General features: G+C 40.2%; 1 protein-coding gene across 2 annotated transcripts in view; it reads right to left on the bottom strand.

The window, feature by feature from the left end:
• LOC140726964 (proteasomal ATPase-associated factor 1-like) overlaps nt 1-17,978 on the bottom strand; it is a 474,892-nt gene that overhangs the window by 22,024 nt on the left and 434,890 nt on the right. The window contains exons 1-5 of one of the 2 annotated variants that reach the window (XM_073044018.1): nt 10,491-10,582; nt 10,337-10,377; nt 4,640-4,743; nt 4,439-4,528; nt 105-203 (exon numbers count right to left, since the gene is read on the bottom strand). In XM_073044018.1, coding sequence (XP_072900119.1) covers nt 105-203; nt 4,439-4,528; nt 4,640-4,743; nt 10,337-10,377; nt 10,491-10,540 — 384 coding nt within the window. In that variant the 5' untranslated portion in view covers nt 10,541-10,582. Of the gene's footprint in view, nt 1-104; nt 204-4,438; nt 4,529-4,639; nt 4,744-10,336; nt 10,378-10,490; nt 10,583-17,978 lie in introns of those variants that run through there. The other variant, XM_073044019.1, reaches the window with a different exon arrangement.

Raw genomic sequence — 17,978 nt, 5'->3', positions numbered from 1 at the left:
ACCAGCAGCAGGTAAATGTAAAGAAATGGAAAACTGATACTTTTGTGAATTTACAGTAAATTCTTTCTTACTAAAAGCTGAAAAGGAATTAAATAGGCACTAACCCTCATTTCACCATTGTTGGCCTGCCAGACTCTCATGGTTCCATCTGTACTGCAGGATACCCCCAGACCCCCACCACTGGATATATCCATGCTGGTTATCTAGATGCAAGGTTAGAAGAATCAATGTTATGCTTAAATCTAACAAAATACCCAGTATTTTTGAAACACACACAAGGTATGACAAAAAGCAGTTTAAACAAACTGCAAAATCAGATTTCCACAGCCACTCGCAACTTAATTTATAACTCTTAACATTTGTAACATTACAATTTCATAATATACACAACTAATTGAAACTATTTAATAGAAACTATGAATGCATATCAATTAAACGTTCTATTCATTTGGATTAGCGGTCTTAGCCATAGTACTGAAGTAGGGTGGCAGAGGGTAAGAGAATTGACATGTGGGAAAAAACAAAGCAACAAATACCTCTGCCTCAAATCAGTTTTGTTTGCTTATGAGTCCGTGTACACACTCAATAGCCACTTAATTAGGTACACCTGCTTGTCAATGCAAATATTGGCCAATCATGTGGCAACAACTCAATGCATAAAACCAGGCAGACATGGTCATAAGGTTCAGTTGCTGTTCAGACCAAACAGCAGAATGGCAAGAAATGTGACCTAAGTGACTTTGACCACGGAATTATTGTTGGTGCCAGATGAGGTGATTTGAGACCATTACGAACCCCCACAGCCCCCAATGATCCAGTGATTTCAGTCTCTGAGTCCGACGTGAGAGCAACCTTCAGGAGAGTGAATCCATGGAAAGCATCAGCCCAGGTGGGATACCTGGCCAAGTACTAAAAAACCTGTGCTGAGTGTTCACTGAGATCTTTAACCTCTTGCTATGGTAGTCTGAGGTACACACTTGCTTTAAGTAGGCTTCAATTAAACCATTGCCTCAGAAGAACGCAGTAACCTGCCTCAATGACTATCATCCAGTAATTTGAGAGGTTGGAGATGAAACACATCATCTCCTGCAGAGAAGCAACTTGGATCCACTCCAATTTGCTTAACAGCACAACAGGTCCACAGCAGATGCCATTTCATTGGCTCTTCACTCAACCCTAGAACATCTAGACAGCAAGGATGCATAAATCAAGATGCTCTTTATCAACTACAGCTCAGAATTCAATACTATCATTCCCCACAAAACTAATCAATAAGCTTCAAGACCTCGGCTTAAATATGCTGATGACACCACTGTTATAGGCCGAATCAAAGGTGGTGACAATTCACCATATCAGAGGGAAGATTGAAAATCTGGCTGAATGATGCCATAACAACAACCTCTCACTCAGTGTCAACAAGGCCAAGAGCTGATTATTGACTCCAGGAGGAGGAAACCGGAGGTCCATAAGCCCGTCCTCATCACGGGATCATAGGTAGAGAGAGTCAGCAACTTTAAATTCCTCCATGTTAGAGTGTTCAGAGGACCTGTTCTGGGCCCTACACATAAATGCAATTACAAAGCAAGCACAGCAGTGCCTCTACTTCCTTGGGAGTTTGCAAAGATTGAGCGCGACATCCGTAACTTTGAATAAATTCTATGAATATGTGCTGGAGAGTATATTGACATGTCACAGCACAGCACAGGTATGGAACACCAATACTCCTGAATGGAAAATCCTGCAACAAGTAGTGGATATGGCTTAGTCACAGGAAAACAGCATCCACTATCAGGAACCCCCACCACTCAGGTCGTGCCTTCCTCTTGCTGCTGCCATCAGGAAGAACGTACAGGAGCTTCAGGACCCACACTACCAGCTTCAAGAACAGTAATTACCTCTCAACTATCAGGCTCCTGAACCAGAGGGGATAATTTCATTCAAATTCACTTGCCCCATCAGTGAACTGTTCCCACAACCTATGGACTCACTTTCAAGGACTCTTTATCTCAAGTTCTCGATATTTATTTCTGCTTATCATTATTTCCTTTTTATCCTCATTTTAGTTTTCTGTCTTTTGCACACTAGCCCTGTTGGTATGGTCTTTCATTGATTCTATTAAGGTTATTGCATTTATTGAGAATGCCTGCAAGAAAATGAATCTCGGTGTTGTATATGATGACAAATATGTACTTCGATAATAAATTTTCTTTGAACTTTGAATTTTATCTCAGAAACTGCTGATCTCCTGGGATTTTCACACACAATGGTCTCTAGAATTGACAGAGAATAGCACAAAAAACAAAAATCATCGAGTGAATGGAAGTTCTGTGGGTGAAACCGCCTTGTTAATGAGAGAGGTCAGAGAATGGCTAGTCTAGTTCAAGCTGTCAGATAGGTGACAGTAACTCAAGTAACCACATACTACGATAGCAGTGTGCAGAAGAGCATCTCTGAATGCACAACACATCAGACTTTGAAGTGGATGGGCTACAGCTGCAGAACACAAACATAAAGAAATACAGTCAGTGGCCAATTAAGGCTCAGGTGGTACCTAACAAAGTGTCAATTGAATGTATGCTCATTCTGCCATAAAATACAGCACAATTTCCAGCAGTGGTACGTTATGAGCACTTCTTGCTCTCGTCACCTGATATTAGAAAATGTGAAGGAAATATGACTGGGTTGGTACACATGAGATGGTGTCCACTCACCAAGCTTCGAAGAATAGCTAGAAATCTATATCCAATGATATAACTATGAAGTTGGGACAGACCCACATCAAAATAATTGGCATATGGACTAGGCAGAATGGCTGTAACCTATGAAACACCAATACAGTGGAAAGTGATATACTTCACAGGCAAGGGGAGAAAATTTCAGGAAGGATGAAAGTCAGGATGAATTAAAAATCTTCATTCAATGTTTTAAAGTTATTTAGTTGTAGCTTTATGTGGAGAAAGTTTATGTAATTGCAAATCTCATAATCATGAAGGACTCTGAGGTTTGATGTTTAATATTCTGTGTGTTATTTGCTCTCTTTTTTGGCTCATTGGGTGTTTGATGTTTTCTTTGAACAGATTCCATGCTGTTTCTTTGTTTTGTGGTTGTCTTCGGGAAAACAAATCTCAGGGTTGTATACTGCATATGTACTTAGATAATAAGTGCACTTTGTACTTCAATTATTAAAAAAATTATATTTTATTTGACACTTTTCAGTAGCTGCTATGTGATAAAAATGTATTATTTTGTGAAATGAAATTTTGCATACCAATTTTTGGAACATTCTCTCTTCTTGCAACAACTGGGAGTTCATTTTCGGGCCCATGCAATAAAATAATGATTAAATTGTAGAGCCATCTCTCTAAAATGCAATCAGTAGCTTGGCACTGGAAAAATTAACTAAATTAATATGAACTAATGAGTGTTATAGTAGATAAATAAAACATAAAATTTGGTGCAATAACACCATCAGTTGAGACTACATTCCCATTAGTATAGTTTTAACAGTTTTGTTGAGGAACTTCTTTACCCTAGATTTGTGGCAGGTGAAAGATCTCAAAAAAACGTATCACATCAGCCAAATACTGAAATAACCTCACTTCCTATTACACATGAATAAGATATCTACTACATCCAAGCCTAATGTGGGCATGAATGTCAAAAAAGGGTTTGTGAACTATTTTAACAATTAGCAGAAAAGGTACAAAACAATCTTATTGGTGGATAAATGAAACCACAATCATCCACTAATTGACTATTTATTTGGAAAGTCCGATAGTTCAGTATCTGGCTCACCAACTGATGATTCCATGTTCCCTGACAAACAGGAGGTCCAGTTCACATGCCCTCTTTCGCTCAAAAGATCTCAAAGTTCTCTGTCATTCACCAGGGTCACAGTTCCTGCGCTTTTTTAAAACTCCATCTGGTTTTATTTCCTGTACTCCTTTTAAATTCACTAAGTTCCCCCCACCCCCGCTCCCTTGAGCTCACTGAAAAATGTGTTTTTTGACTATACAATGCCTAAAAATGTTAATTAAAAATATGTTGGGTTATTAATTGAAGTAACACCAATTAGTCCGGAACTATCAAAGTGCCTAGTAAGCCAGATTACCAAAGCTTTACTGTATTTCAGTCTCCAAAAAAACTTAAATGTTAAACTAATTATATATTCTTTTTCCTCAGGTACTTCAGAATTCTCGATCTTAAAAAAATCCTCAGCCAGTGCTAACACTGGAACAAGAGGTGCTCATCAAAAAAGTTAACATGTTCCATTGACTCTCGTGTATTAATTACACAAAATTACAATGAGATTTTTTAAATATGCAATTTTTCAAATGAACATCACAGTCAAAATAGGCTCAAAGTAAAGACAGTATTTGTCTTAGGAAATCCTTCAGTTTATGCAACCGGATAAAATCTTAGAGAAATATGAACTTACACTTTTGGTGTGTATTCTAGAAAAGACTGCATAAGGCATGAGAAATTTTGAGGCTGTATTCCCATCTGGACAGGAAATTAAAATACTCTTCTGCAAGGGAAGAAAACAGAGTTTTAAAAATGGACTGATTCACAGTCTGAAGCACTTCATTTTCACCAATGGTAATATGAAAGAAAATGATGTTAAAGAAAAGGATCTCACCTTTGTAACTTCAGTTACTTCAAATCCTTCCGAAGCTGTGACTACTGGAATGCTATCCTTGCCAACCCCTTGGCACTTTATACAGCCGTATAATGTAGCTGCTCCTAAATGATCAAAAACGGACATTACCTAATAATTACATAACCCTTCAATGTAATTAGAAGCCATTTAGTCCTCATTTTTATGGAAAGTCATTTGCAAATAAACTTTCCAACAATTGTCTGACATTTCAATCTTTTTGATGAGATATTAAATAAGTTATTGTTTATTGTCTGAAAAGATTACAGCATTTTGAAAATGGAGATCCTTCTGGTACAATGGGTAATGCTCATCTCTGAAACCCTATCTAGACATTATCACCTTATTATATACACATTACAAGCCATATTCCCCACATTAAAACAATGAATAAGAAAATACTTCATTTGCTCTAAATGCCTTGAAATAAGTTTAAGTTTATTGTTGTTTGACTGGACATCTACGCAACCAAATAAAATGACGTTCCTCTAGACCATGGAGCACCCACAAGACAACTATCACACACAGCGCATAAACCAAAATATTACAATAAATTATAATTCAAAATGCATGTAATATGCTGCATAGGTAAACAGAACAGTGAATAGCTCAGTCTTAGTGATGAGACCTTAGTGGTGGCAGGGTATTCATTAGTCTCAGAGGCTGAGGGAGCAAGCTGTTACCCAGTCTAGCAGTCCTAGTCCTGATGCTTTTGTACCTTCTTCCTGATGGTAGCGGGCCAAAGAGATTGTAGGATGGCTGGCAGGTATCCTCAGCAATGCTGCAGACCCTTCATCTGCTACCACCCTCGTAAATGTCACAAATAAGGGGGAGGGAGGCCCAATGATCCTCTTGGCAGTTTACACTACCATCTGTAGGGTCCTGTGGTCTGATGCCTTGCAGCTTTGATACCACACAATGATGCACCCATTCTGGACACTCTAGATCAGGGTTTCCCAACCTTTTTAATGCCAAGGATCCCCACCTTTAACTGAGAGGTCCGTAGACCCCAGGTTGGGAACCCCTGCTCTAGATGGTGCTCCTATAGAAAGTTATTAGAATGGAGGCGGGAGCCTTGCACACCTCAGATGTTGCTGTGCCTTCTTGGTTAGTGAGAAGGTGTTGTGGGTCAAGGTTAGATCGTCCATTATAAGCACACCAAGGAACTTCATTCTCTTCACTCTTACCATGGCAGAGTCATTGATTTGCAATGGATAGGTTGACCTGTGCCTTCCTGAAGACCACAATCATCTCTTTTGTCCATAACGAGATTCCAGTTGGTGTTCTTGCACCATTTCAGAAGCTACTCTACCTCCTCTCTGTATGCCGACTCATCATCGTTGCTGATGAGGCCAACCACTGTAGTATCACCTGTGAACTAGATGATGCTCCACGTATGTTGGTATAAAATTGTTACTATTGTTGAGTGTCACTGAGTCATGGCGACCCTATGGTAATTGTCCACAGGGTTTTCATGGCAAGATACAGAAATAGATTATCAGGCCCTCCTACCGCGCAGATACTGCCAAAAAGGATTAAGCCTTGTAGCTGGCTGATTAAGTCTGAAATGGGGTTCTGGAGTCACGTTTCTGTCAGGAGCAGTATGCAGTAGTCCCTCGTCTCCCATTGGTTCAGATGTAGACACAAGTAATCCACCTTATTCTCCAGTGATTGAATGTTAGTGAGTAGAATCATCAGGAACACAGCCTGCAGGGACCTATTTCTCAAACTTCAGTTATGCCTCCCAACACCCCCCCCCCCCACCCCCCCACATTTCCCATCCCCTTTTCTCTCTCTCATCTCATAATCAACTTCCCAGCTCTTTACTTCATTCCTCCCTTTCCAGGTTTCACCTATCACCTGGTGGTTCTCTCTCCCCTCCCCCCACCTTTTAAATCTATTCCTCAGCTTTTTTCCTTGAGTCTTGCCGAAAGGTTTTGGCCCAAAACATTGTCTGTACTTTTATTCCATAGATGTTGCTTGGCCTGCTGAATTTCTTCAGCATTTTGTGTATATTCCTGATTTCCAGCATCTGTAGATTTTCTCTTGTTTATTATTTTACTTAATACCTTTGCATTTTATATAGACAATCCAGGGCAAGTCACAGAATCATGATCAAATCATGAATACTCGGATCAAACCAGTGTTTGAATCCTGCATACAGTTCTGCAAAACTGGCTGATTACAGAGGACTCAAAAGTGAAAAGAAAATTAAAATAAGAGAGGTTAAGAGACTATGTGAGAAAGACTAATGTCAAAATAAATAGTTTTGTAGGAATAGAAATAGAACAAAAATAGGAATGTGCATGCACAATGTACTAAAAGAGTATTTTACATCTGTCTTCACCGGGGAAAGGGGAGCTTCCAAAGTACAAAATGCAAGAAGCAGTTGAGAAACTTAACACTTTAAACATTTTCAGCACGGAGGTATCAGAAATATTGATTGAACTTAAGCAGGCAAGGGATGCACCCTAGGATCTTGAGGAAAATAGAGGAGAAAAGCATGAGAGCATTGACCATAATCTTCTAGAGCTCATTAAGTGGTGCCAAAGTATTGGAGGATAGCAAGGGAATGTTATTCCCCTATTCAAAAAGGACAAGGAAAATCAGAATCAGAATTAGATTTATTATCACCGGCATGTGCCGTGAAATTTGTTAACTTAGCCCAGCTATCGCAGGTCTGTCAATTTCATCTTGGTAGTCAGAAATTTTTTAGAAACATTGAACTGGCACAGGGAGGAAAGAGGATTAATTAAACAAACCAGCATGGATTTGGAGGATAAAGGAGTCAAAATGGATTCCCACATAGCTTTGGGTAAGGTGCCAAAATCAAAGTATATGGTAAAAAAAGGAGACTGTGATAGCATGAGTACAAAGTTGACTAAGTAATAGACAACAAAATGTTGAGATGAATAGTTGTTTTGCAAAAGGGAGATAAATGCAAAGCAATGTTCTCAGTGTTCCTGCCTTTGCTGTGTTTGTTAGTGACCCAGACTTGGGGTGAGAGCCGCAATATTTAGATGCAGCAAAGATCCTCGCTCATGTGAAGCTCACAGTGTAAAGTGAACGTGGTAATAATAAATAGAACAAAAAGCACAGTGATGAGCACAAATCAAAGGAATGGTGCACAGCATAGGAATGCAAACTGAAGGACGGCAAAGAGAAATGCTAAAGTAACAATAATGGAAGGGGTAACATTAAGGGTATGTGGCAGCAGCTCTGAGAAGGGGTGAGAGAGAGGTGATTGTTTCAGAAGTCTGATAAAGAAGCTGTTCCTGAGTCTGATCATTTGGGCTTTCAATTTCCTTTACATTTGCAGATTGACATAACTTGGCAGCATTGTGAACTGCAAAGTCCATATAGATTGATTACAGTAGGATATAAAGAAGCAGATGCATGGCAGATGAAGTTTAATGCAGAAAAAAATGAAGTGATGAATTTCAGTAAGAAGAATGACGAGATGTAATACAGAATAAAAGGAGAAGAGGATACTGCACAAAAAGAAAGAATTAAAACATGAGAAACGTATTCTTTTTATATGCAGTACTTGGTTGGAATCTAAAATGCACTTCTTACAAAAATGTGGAGGCTTTTTCCATTGTAGCCTTCAAGATGAAACTAGATAAGTATACGATAGAAAAGCAAACTGACATGCAATGAAGGAAGGGTTATGATTTGCTTTGGTGAGAGCTCTGGTCTGACAAGATGGATGAATGGCCTTCATCCAAGTCATAACCGATTTATGGCTTTATTATTTTGCTCTGGTGAAGGTAAAAAAAAATCGATGTTGTTCTGAATGTTGGGAATACACTTTTCAATTCCTCAAACAGGAGCTTGGGACCTATGATAACTACCCAAGCCACTCAACAGGTCGACAAAATATTAATTTAAATTTGCCAAAGCACTGACCTCCTAAGAGTGCAACATTCCAAGCTGACACTAACATCTTAAGTATAAATTTTAGTTTTATTTTAATAGATACACAAAGGATAAAAAATATGCTCTTATATAGAATCTTCAGTGTAGAACATCTTCCTGGACTCAAGCTAAGGAAATATTGGAATAAGTGACTAAAGCATGGATGAAGTGGTATCTTAAAGAGGAGAGAAAGAAGAAGAGCATTTGAAAACCTGTAGCTTAAGTACGGGGGAAGGGGGGTTGGGATTGCTAATAGCCAGACAAACTGAAGTGTAGAGGAACAAGAGACCAGATTCACAAAGAAAAGAATTCGTAGGATGCTGTAGAAATGGAGGTTACAGAGAAAGGGAAGATAACACCATGAAAGGATTAGGGCAGTTAGATGGAATGTTTAAATCTGAGCCACAGGGTATAGCCAATGTAGGTTATATGGGGTGAGGAGCAGTGGATGCCTGGGAAGGTGGCAAACATAATAGATGCAAGCAACAAGAGGTTGGAACAAGGAAGTTTAATGCAAGTTAAGAAAACATAGCACACAAGCCAGCTTTGACTTTTCTGAACTGTACAGACAAGAAAGATTAGAAGAGCCCAAGAAAGAGTCAAGGCCAACACAGACAAGATGAGCTGAACAATCTCCTCTTATGAGATGTTCCCATAATGACCCATTATTCTATTTACTACAGAATATTTGTGTAATGATTAGGAGAAGCAATAAGCAGAGAATATTTTTCAACCTGAAGATAACATATAAGTGAAACTTACTGCCTTAAAGCAAAAATACCCTAATTATCTCTGAAACCTATTTGGAGAAACACACTAATGTGCTACAAGTATATGCACCGTGTGCTGGAAGGTGGGCACAGGCTGAGTAAATGTTCCCCATCAGCTACACATGCAGGAGGGTCACAGTTACTTCTTTATACCTTCATTTTCTATTTCCATATGTAAAAGGATTAGGATTCGGGGGAGGGGGGCCAATATACTGTAAATGCTGGAATTGGAAACAATGAACAAACTGCTGGAAGAACTCTGTAGGTCGAGCCATGTCTAAGGAGGCACTTCGGGTTGAGACCTTGCATCAAAACCTCATCTCTTTATACCGTTTTCCCTCTACTCTCTCATCATGCATGAGATATAGAGAGAAGATGGCCATAAGACAAGACACAGGAGTAGAATTTGGCCATTCAGACCATCAAGTGTGCTCTACCATTCTATCATGGGTGACTTATTATTGTCTCCACCACCCCCCACCCTATTCTCCTGCCTCCTTCCAGTACAAGGAGGTGGGAGAAGTGAGACTGGCTGGTAGGTCGAACTAGCTGAGGTGGGGGGGGGGGGTGGAATCATGGGCAGTTGGAGTTGGAGCAAGAGAAGTAATTTTTTGAGACAGAGGCTGGTGAGAAGAGTGAAACATAAATAAGCAGATGAAGCCAAGTAGGGAGGTAGCAAGGCAGCAAATGGACAGATAAGATTATGATTAAAATTATGGCTGTCATGCAGAATAATTCAGTGACTGTTTTATAATTCTGTTTAACCATGAGGCAAAACCAGTCTGTTCAAAATCTTCAGGTCACAAGCGGGAAAAGGTCTGCACTCGATTAGACAAAGTGACAGGTTCTGGAAGGCAAATTTTTATTACTAATTCTACCCGTCATACTGTTTAGAAAGGGGTTGGAGGCGATTGCAAACCGGTGGAGTGTCACAAAATAAAGTCTTGATATGTATTTGAAGCCACATTGAGCTCCGTCTCTCAGTGCTTACCGGGAATTTTACAGGAAACCCAAGCTTCCCTCTCATTCTCCCTGTTGGGACAAAAACCGAAAACTCAATTAAAATCCTGTCGGCGGAGAGAGGAGTCTGTGTCTCCATAAAGGAACTCACTGATCATCTGGTATCAATTCTACTCTAGAATTACCACAAGGCCTGTGCCCAGTCGCTCTGGATGAAGATCCGACCGCCTGCCATGACGATGCCACACTGCCGTAAATCGCAGTGTGTGTCGCAAACGGCCCGTGTTATTCTCCTCACCTCCCTCTGCTAAAAGTGGCAGCTGCAAGTTGCGTTATGCTACTGAATCTATTTACGTTCAGGGCAAACTACAGAGTTAGTAAAACTGACGCTTTATATTTAAGGCTAAATTGTAAACACATATTTATTTTTAAGGACAATATTTTACAGGGAGTTTACTTTTATAAAATATTAGTGCCAAACCTGCTATGTTCACATTATTGGCACTCTGCGTTAATTATTTCTCTTCTATCTGCCAATCAACCCTCCTTTCCCGGAATGCACTTATCGCTTGCCAACTCTTGCTAACCACCCGTCTCTTCATCTCTTCAGACCGGCAATCTCCTCCCTTGTTTTTCATTTGTGGGGACAGTTTGGTGATGGGGTATGTAAGTGAAGTTATCTGTCTTGTTCAAGAGCCAGATGGTTGAGGGGTAATAGCAGCTCCTGAACTTGGTGGTGTGGGTCCTGAAGCTCCTGTACCTCCTTACTGATGGCAGCAGGGAGAAGAGAGCATGACCTGGATGTTGGGGGTCTTTGATGATGGATGCTGCTTTTCCTACCAAGGTGCTCCATGTCAATGTGCTGGGCGGTGGGGAGAACTTTACCTGTAATAGATTGGGCTGTTCCCAGTACTTTTCGTAGGTTCTTCCATGCAAGGGAATTGATGTTTTCATATCAGGCTGTGATGCAGCCAGTCAATATACTCTCTGCCACACATCTATTGAAGTTTGTCAAATTTTGTGGATGACATGCCAAATTTTGGCAAACTTCTAAGAGATTAGAGGCAAGTGTAAGCAGGAGCATTATCCTGGGACAACTGTGTCAAAACCGAACAGTGCTGTGATGGTGGACACTCCCTGAACACTAAACAGTACGTACCTGAAACGTGGTGCCCGGACGTACCTGTGGCTTCCCCCGGGGTGGTACATCTGCTACTACCCAGGATAGATAGTACTGTACATACCTCCTTAATAGTCTGGATGACCACACTGCCCATGAGGGTTGGCCGCAGAAATGTTCTGGATGATGGTCTTTCCCCTGTATGTTATGGCCATGCTATCTCAGGAACTGATACGCACATTCTCTGTGCTGGAGACACTGGACAACGTGCTGGCCACAGGGCTCAAGCATACAAAGGATGCACTGACTAAAGTGTCAGCTGAGATGATGGCCATTCGGATAATGGCCTCCGAAAATCAGATGGCCTTGGTCTACCTGCTTGTAGAGACAGGTGATACCCGTGGTCTGATTGGTCAGGAGTGCTGCACCTACATCCCGGACAAATGTGGGAACATTACTGATCATTTCCAGCAGTCAGTAAATAAGATCAGGAAAGAAGGGGGCCAGCTCCATAACTACTACTCTCCGGGAAAAACTCGTGGTCTTTTGGAGCATGGGGAGGCTGGTGGACTACTGATTTACTGGTGGGTTGATCATCCTGGGTATTATTATGTTATGTTTTGTGTGTTGGCGCGTGGCCAAGTGGTTAAGGCATTGGTCTAGTGATCTGAAGGTCACTGGTTCAAGCCTCAGCTAAGGCAGCGTGTTGTGTCCTTGAGCAAGGCACTTAACCACACATTGCTCTGCGACGACACCGGTGCCAAGCTGTATCAGCCCTTGCCCTTCCCTCAGACAGCATCGGTGGCGTGGAGAGACTTGCAGCTTGGGCAACTGCCGGTCTCCCATACAAACCCTGCCCAGGCCTGCGCCCTGGAAACTTTCCAAGGCGCAAATCCATGATCTCTTGAGACTAATGGATGCCTATTTGTGTGTACTATAGTGGGGCATCCACAGGGGTTAATCTAGCCTGCCAGCTAAGTGTCATGGTGTTGTCTTTCAAGGGGTGGCATCAAAAGCTGCTCCCCCAGGATTGGCCCGTGTGCCACCGGCTGTGTAACTGAAGATGTCATGGCACTGGTAGAGGTTAAATCCAGCGCACAGTAACTACACAGCCTCTTCTCAGATCTGGATCACTGTGGACGAGGTAGTCAAAGGTGCCACTGAACCAGTAAACAGTGGGGGTGTGCTGCACCCCAGGTGCACAGTTTAGAGAAGTATTTGCAGTTGTGTGCATGTTTAGTGTCTGTTTGGTTTTACTACTTTAGATAAGTATTTGCAATCAAGTTTGGCTTGAAGGGATTACTGAATGTTTGATGTCTGTCTTGTCTTATAAATAAATAAATAGTTAGCCTACTTACCAATAGAAAATCTCTTCTATCCCCACTCACCAAACTTGCAAACCTGGTTTCATACAATTGGCTTCGCACCAACTATTGTACTTGTAAGAAAGCAGAAGGTCCAACCTGTGCCTGGAATGTGCTGCCAGGTGTGAAACACAACAGAGGCATTTGAAGCGCTCTTAGAAAGGTACATGAATGTGCAGAGAATGGAGGGATATGCATCTTGAGTGGGAGAAAGGATTAGTTTAGTCAGGCATTTAATTACTGATTTGTTTAGATTGGCACAGCAGCATGGACCAAAAGGCCTGTTCCTGAGCTGAACTGTTCTATGTACCATCTCCTCTTCTTGCAAATAAGACGGTTGTTCAGCCTCATCAAGTGGATAGTGCTTGAAATGTGAATGGTGTATATGTCTTCACTTCTGTATGCTAAAGTGTTAACTGAGAATCCGTTACCAAATGAGCCATATTTAGGACACGAGAGACCACAGATGCTGGAGCCTGGAGCAAAAATCAAGCGGCAGAAAGAGCTTAACAAGTCAGGCAGCATCTGTGGAGGGAAATTGACAGCTAACCTCAACAGATGCTGACTGATCTACTGAATTCCTCCAGTAGCATTTTATGAGCCACCTCTGAGGTGAGAGGTGAAATGTTGATCAGGAATTCTTTTGGACTAATCAAACTTAGAAATGCTAATGCACTGCAGTGGAAGTAATACTGTGAATGTCTGGTTAGAAAAAGGGGGGTAGTGTTAAGAATGGGAATGTTATGGTGCAACTATGTATTTCATACGGAACCAAAATACTGTGGGTTCTGGCAAATGTGCATACTGAAAACCCAGCTGGTGAAACTTCCAGCTTTGGAATAGAAGAGACAGACTTAAAAAGTTTACTCAGCTTTCATCAGAACCTATAAAATGTATAGATACACAATGTTGTGTATGTAATGTTTCAGTAATGTTATAAATATATTGTTTAAGCATTCTTTGTCTACACAATTCATGAACGGTTATAAATATGAAGTGCATGAGTGGCATGCATCATTATTGCACCACATTCTACGTACATTTCTCGTTAAAGTAAAAACTAAATGTAAATGAGTTACCCCAGGCTCCGTGTTTTTCTTTCAGTTAGTTGTATTTTCTTGGAGTTATGAAACATAACAGTGGTGATGAGTTAAGTTTAAAAACAAACCTGAGGTGACTACCTAACCTGATGAAGCATAGCATGCCTTTTCTTTTCTTCAGAAGAGGGGAAAGATGCTAGAGTTTAGAAAAAATACAGCACATATTCTCAGAAGTTAAAAAAAGGCAGAAAATGGACAAAATTTACCTGTTCATAAACAGTAATAATATTTTTTTTAAAAAAGCAAAAATGGCTGGTTACATCAGAAAGATAGATGCATTCCATTGCACAACTGATAACTGGATATTGTATACTGAATGAATTGGGCAATATTTTGATGCAAATGAAGTAGCCAATGCAAAACAAATGCCAGTGTTTCTGGCCATAATAGTGGAAAGGCATATAGTTTACTTAGAAGTTTTACTGCTCGAATCAAACCAGCTGAAATGAGTTTTGCTGATATTGTGAAAGTAATGCAAGAACATATAGAACTGAAAATATTGCTGATTGCTGAATGTTTTAGGTTTAATAGGTGGAATCAAAAGGAAGGGGAGTGCATTTCAGAATGTGTGGCTGAATTGAAGAGATTGAGCATCGTCAGGTCTTAATTATGCACTGTGAGATCGTTTTGTTTGTGGAATCTTACAAGAATGATTCAAAAATGGCTCCTGCTGTAGCACAACTGAACCAATTGAAATCACTGTATCAATGGAAGCAGCAGCCAGAGAAGCAATTGAGTTGCAGTCAGGCATGAAAATGAGCGTGAACTATATTGCAAGGTCTAAACAGAATCCTGCCTCGCCAAACAAATTGTGTTGCCATTGTAGAAGAAGCTCACATAGACCAGACAATTGCAGGTTTAAAGGTGAAACGTGTAGAAAATGCAACGGAGTAGAATATTTACAAAGAGCATTTCAGGGAGACAAAAATAAATGGACTGCACAGGGGAGAGGAAAAGATAAAAAGTCAAGTTGCATTTTCAAAAATAACATTAATCTGCATGCTGTCCATGAAAAAATCTGATAATGATGAGAATGACATAGGACAGTCTTGAGAATTACAATGTGAAAACTAACAATAGACAAGCAATATGGCTTGCACCAAAAGTGAATGGCAATTTAAATAAAATGGAATTGGACACTGGCTTGGCTGTTGCAGTCATTCCACAAAATGAGTTTGAATGGCATTTCAAAGATACCAAATTGAAGCATGTCAATATCCAACTGAAAGCTTATACTGGAGAAAAGATACCTCCTGTGAGATCGACATCTGTAACAATGATATAACAACCAACAAGCCACATTGGGCTTGTATGTGGTAAACACAGGAGGGCCAACATTGAGGGGCTGTGATTTGCTGAGAGAACTATAACTTGATTGCCACATCTCCTGCAAATAAGTCAACTGAAAGCAAATTAAGAAAGGTACTCAATGATGCCACAGCAGTGTTCAAACATGGCATTGGAAAACTCAAACATGTTGAGGGTAAAATAGAGTTAAATGAAAATTCCACACTCAAGTTTCACAAAGCCCTTATACCATCTGTGATAAAGTAGCCAGTGAGCTAGATGGCAGGAATTCTTTTCGAGATTGAGTGGAGCCCATGGGCAATGCCAGTGGTTCCAGTGGCCGAGAAGAATGGGTCTGTCAGGATCTGTGGTGATTTTAAGATCACCATTGTGGTGATATGACATTTAAGAACGTGATTGGAGAGAGTTCTGAGCATGCGCAGGAATGATAGAAAGATCGAGAAACATGGCATTGTAAGCACGTTGTGGCTGTTGTTAAATAAAAGTCTATTCTTCCAGAAAATGGTCCTTTATTAGTAGCCCACGGTATGTATGAATATAAAGAACACAACATGCTGTCAGAAGTTGGTCTGGAAGAATAATACGTTTCCTAACACAGGAGAATCGAAGACAATTTTCTGAAAAAAAAGTTCGATCTGTTTTGGTGTTGTTAACAGTTTTACAAATGGAAAGTTTGCAGCCTCCACTGACACTTCAATTGTCTGGGAACATAGCTGAGAACTGGAGAAAATTTAAGCAATGTTTTGAATTCTATTGGCGATCGATACAGATAAAAAACCGGAAAAAACGAAAGCTGCGTTTCTACTCCACGTAATAGGTGACGACACAATTGAGGTATATAATCATTTTATTTTTGAAAATGGAGATAATTTAAAGTTAAAATCAATAATGGGCAAATTTGAAGCATTTTGTATACTGAAGCGTAGTGTGACATATGAGTGGTACAAATTTTTCACATGTACGCAGAAAGCTGGTGAAACTATTGACCAATATGTTACTGAGTTGAGACACCGGAGTAAATCATGTGAGTTTGGAGAACTGACAGACTCTCTCATTAAAGACAGAATTGTTTGTGGCATTCTGGATAATGGTCTGAGAAAAAGACTGTTAAGAGAACAAGACTTAGACTTGGAAAAAGCTTTGATGCTCTGCAAAGCTTTGGAAACCATGACGTCACAGGCTGAAGAACTTTTCACTGAGAGCTGCCACACAGACGTGTGATTAAGTGTGAACATATTAGAAAAAAATAATAAAACAACAACAAAACCGACAGAGAGCAAGACGTCATCTGAGAGAAAAAAGCTATGTGGTCGCTGTGGGCGGCAGCATCAGCCAAAACAGTGTCCAGCGCATGGGAAAATGTGCAACGACTGCGGTAAGAGTAATCATTTTTCATGCTGTTGCAGAAGTAGAAAGAAAATAAAACAAGTAAATGCAGTGTTTGAAAATGAACTTGAGGAGTTTTATATAGATGTGCTTTGTGAAAACAAACAAAGTAAGAATGACTGGACTATTCCATTGCAAGTGAACCAAAACACATTCTGTTTAAACTTGATACTGGAGCACAAGTAAATGTTCTTGCAGAATTTGAGTTTAATGCGTTAAAGCCAAGACCAAAGTTACATCAGACAAATATAAAAGTGATTGGGTATGTAGGTGCAGACATTCCAGTTAAAGGAACATGTGTGGCAAAAGAATCACACAAAAATATTTTTTTGATTTGATTTGATTGGCAATTTGATTATTTTTTGATTTGATTTGATTGGCACCACCGCTTTGATTTGTGGTGGTGCTAAGGAATGTACAATCAATACTGGGTTTATCTGCCTGTGAGAGATTGAATTTTGTGAAAAGAGTCTTAGTCCTGGACAGTGACACAGAATCAGAATACAGTGACTTGAAAGAGTACAAGGACTTGTTCAAAGGGCTTGGTTGTCTTCCAGGAGAGCACACGATTAAAATTGACAACACAGTGCCACCCGTAGTACATCCATGTAAAAAAGTGCCTTTTGCATTACATCATCAACTGAAAACAGAGCTTGACAGAATGGAATGGCTAGGAGTCATAAAAAAAATTGATGAACTGACTGAATGGGTCAATTCGCTTGGCATTGTTGTTAAGAAAAATGGAAAACTGAGGATTTGCTTAGATCCAAGAGACTTGAATCAAGCCATTAAAAGACAACATTTCAAATTGCCTACTTGTAGAGAAATTACAAAGTTTGTATGTCACAGTTTGCTTGCAAAGTACTTTAGTAAATTAGATGCATCCTCTGGATTCTGGCAACTTAAACTGGATGAACCGAGTTCAAAGTTGTGTACCTTTAACACTCCTTTTGCCAGATACTGTTTTCCTTGGCTTCCGTTTGGAATTGCATCAGCTCCTGAAGTGTACCATAAAACGATTCACATGCTATATGAGCACATTGAGGGCGGAGATACTTCCATGGATGGTACTATTGTTTGGGGATCATCTAAACAAGAGCACGACGTGAGACTCAGACAAGTCTTAGAGGCAACACGCAAGGCAAACCTGAAGTTGAATAAAGACAAATGGCAGCGAGGAGTGACTGAACTTACCTCTGTGGGTGATATCATTCAGCAAAGAGGCTGTGCGTCCTGATCCACTGAAGGTTTCTGCTATTGAGAACATGCTAAGACTGCAGTGTAAAGAGAATGTTCAAAGGTTTATGGGAATGGTCAACTACATGGGAAAATTCATACCCAATTTTTCAGAGCAGCTTGCTCCATTGAGGCAGCTAACAGAAAAGAAAAACAAAT

This window comes from Hemitrygon akajei, chromosome 4 (assembly GCF_048418815.1).
Source record: "Hemitrygon akajei chromosome 4, sHemAka1.3, whole genome shotgun sequence".
Taxonomy (NCBI): domain Eukaryota; kingdom Metazoa; phylum Chordata; class Chondrichthyes; order Myliobatiformes; family Dasyatidae; genus Hemitrygon; species Hemitrygon akajei.
The sequence above is the reverse complement of the archived record's forward strand: the minus strand, read 5'-3'. Positions and strand labels throughout refer to the sequence as shown.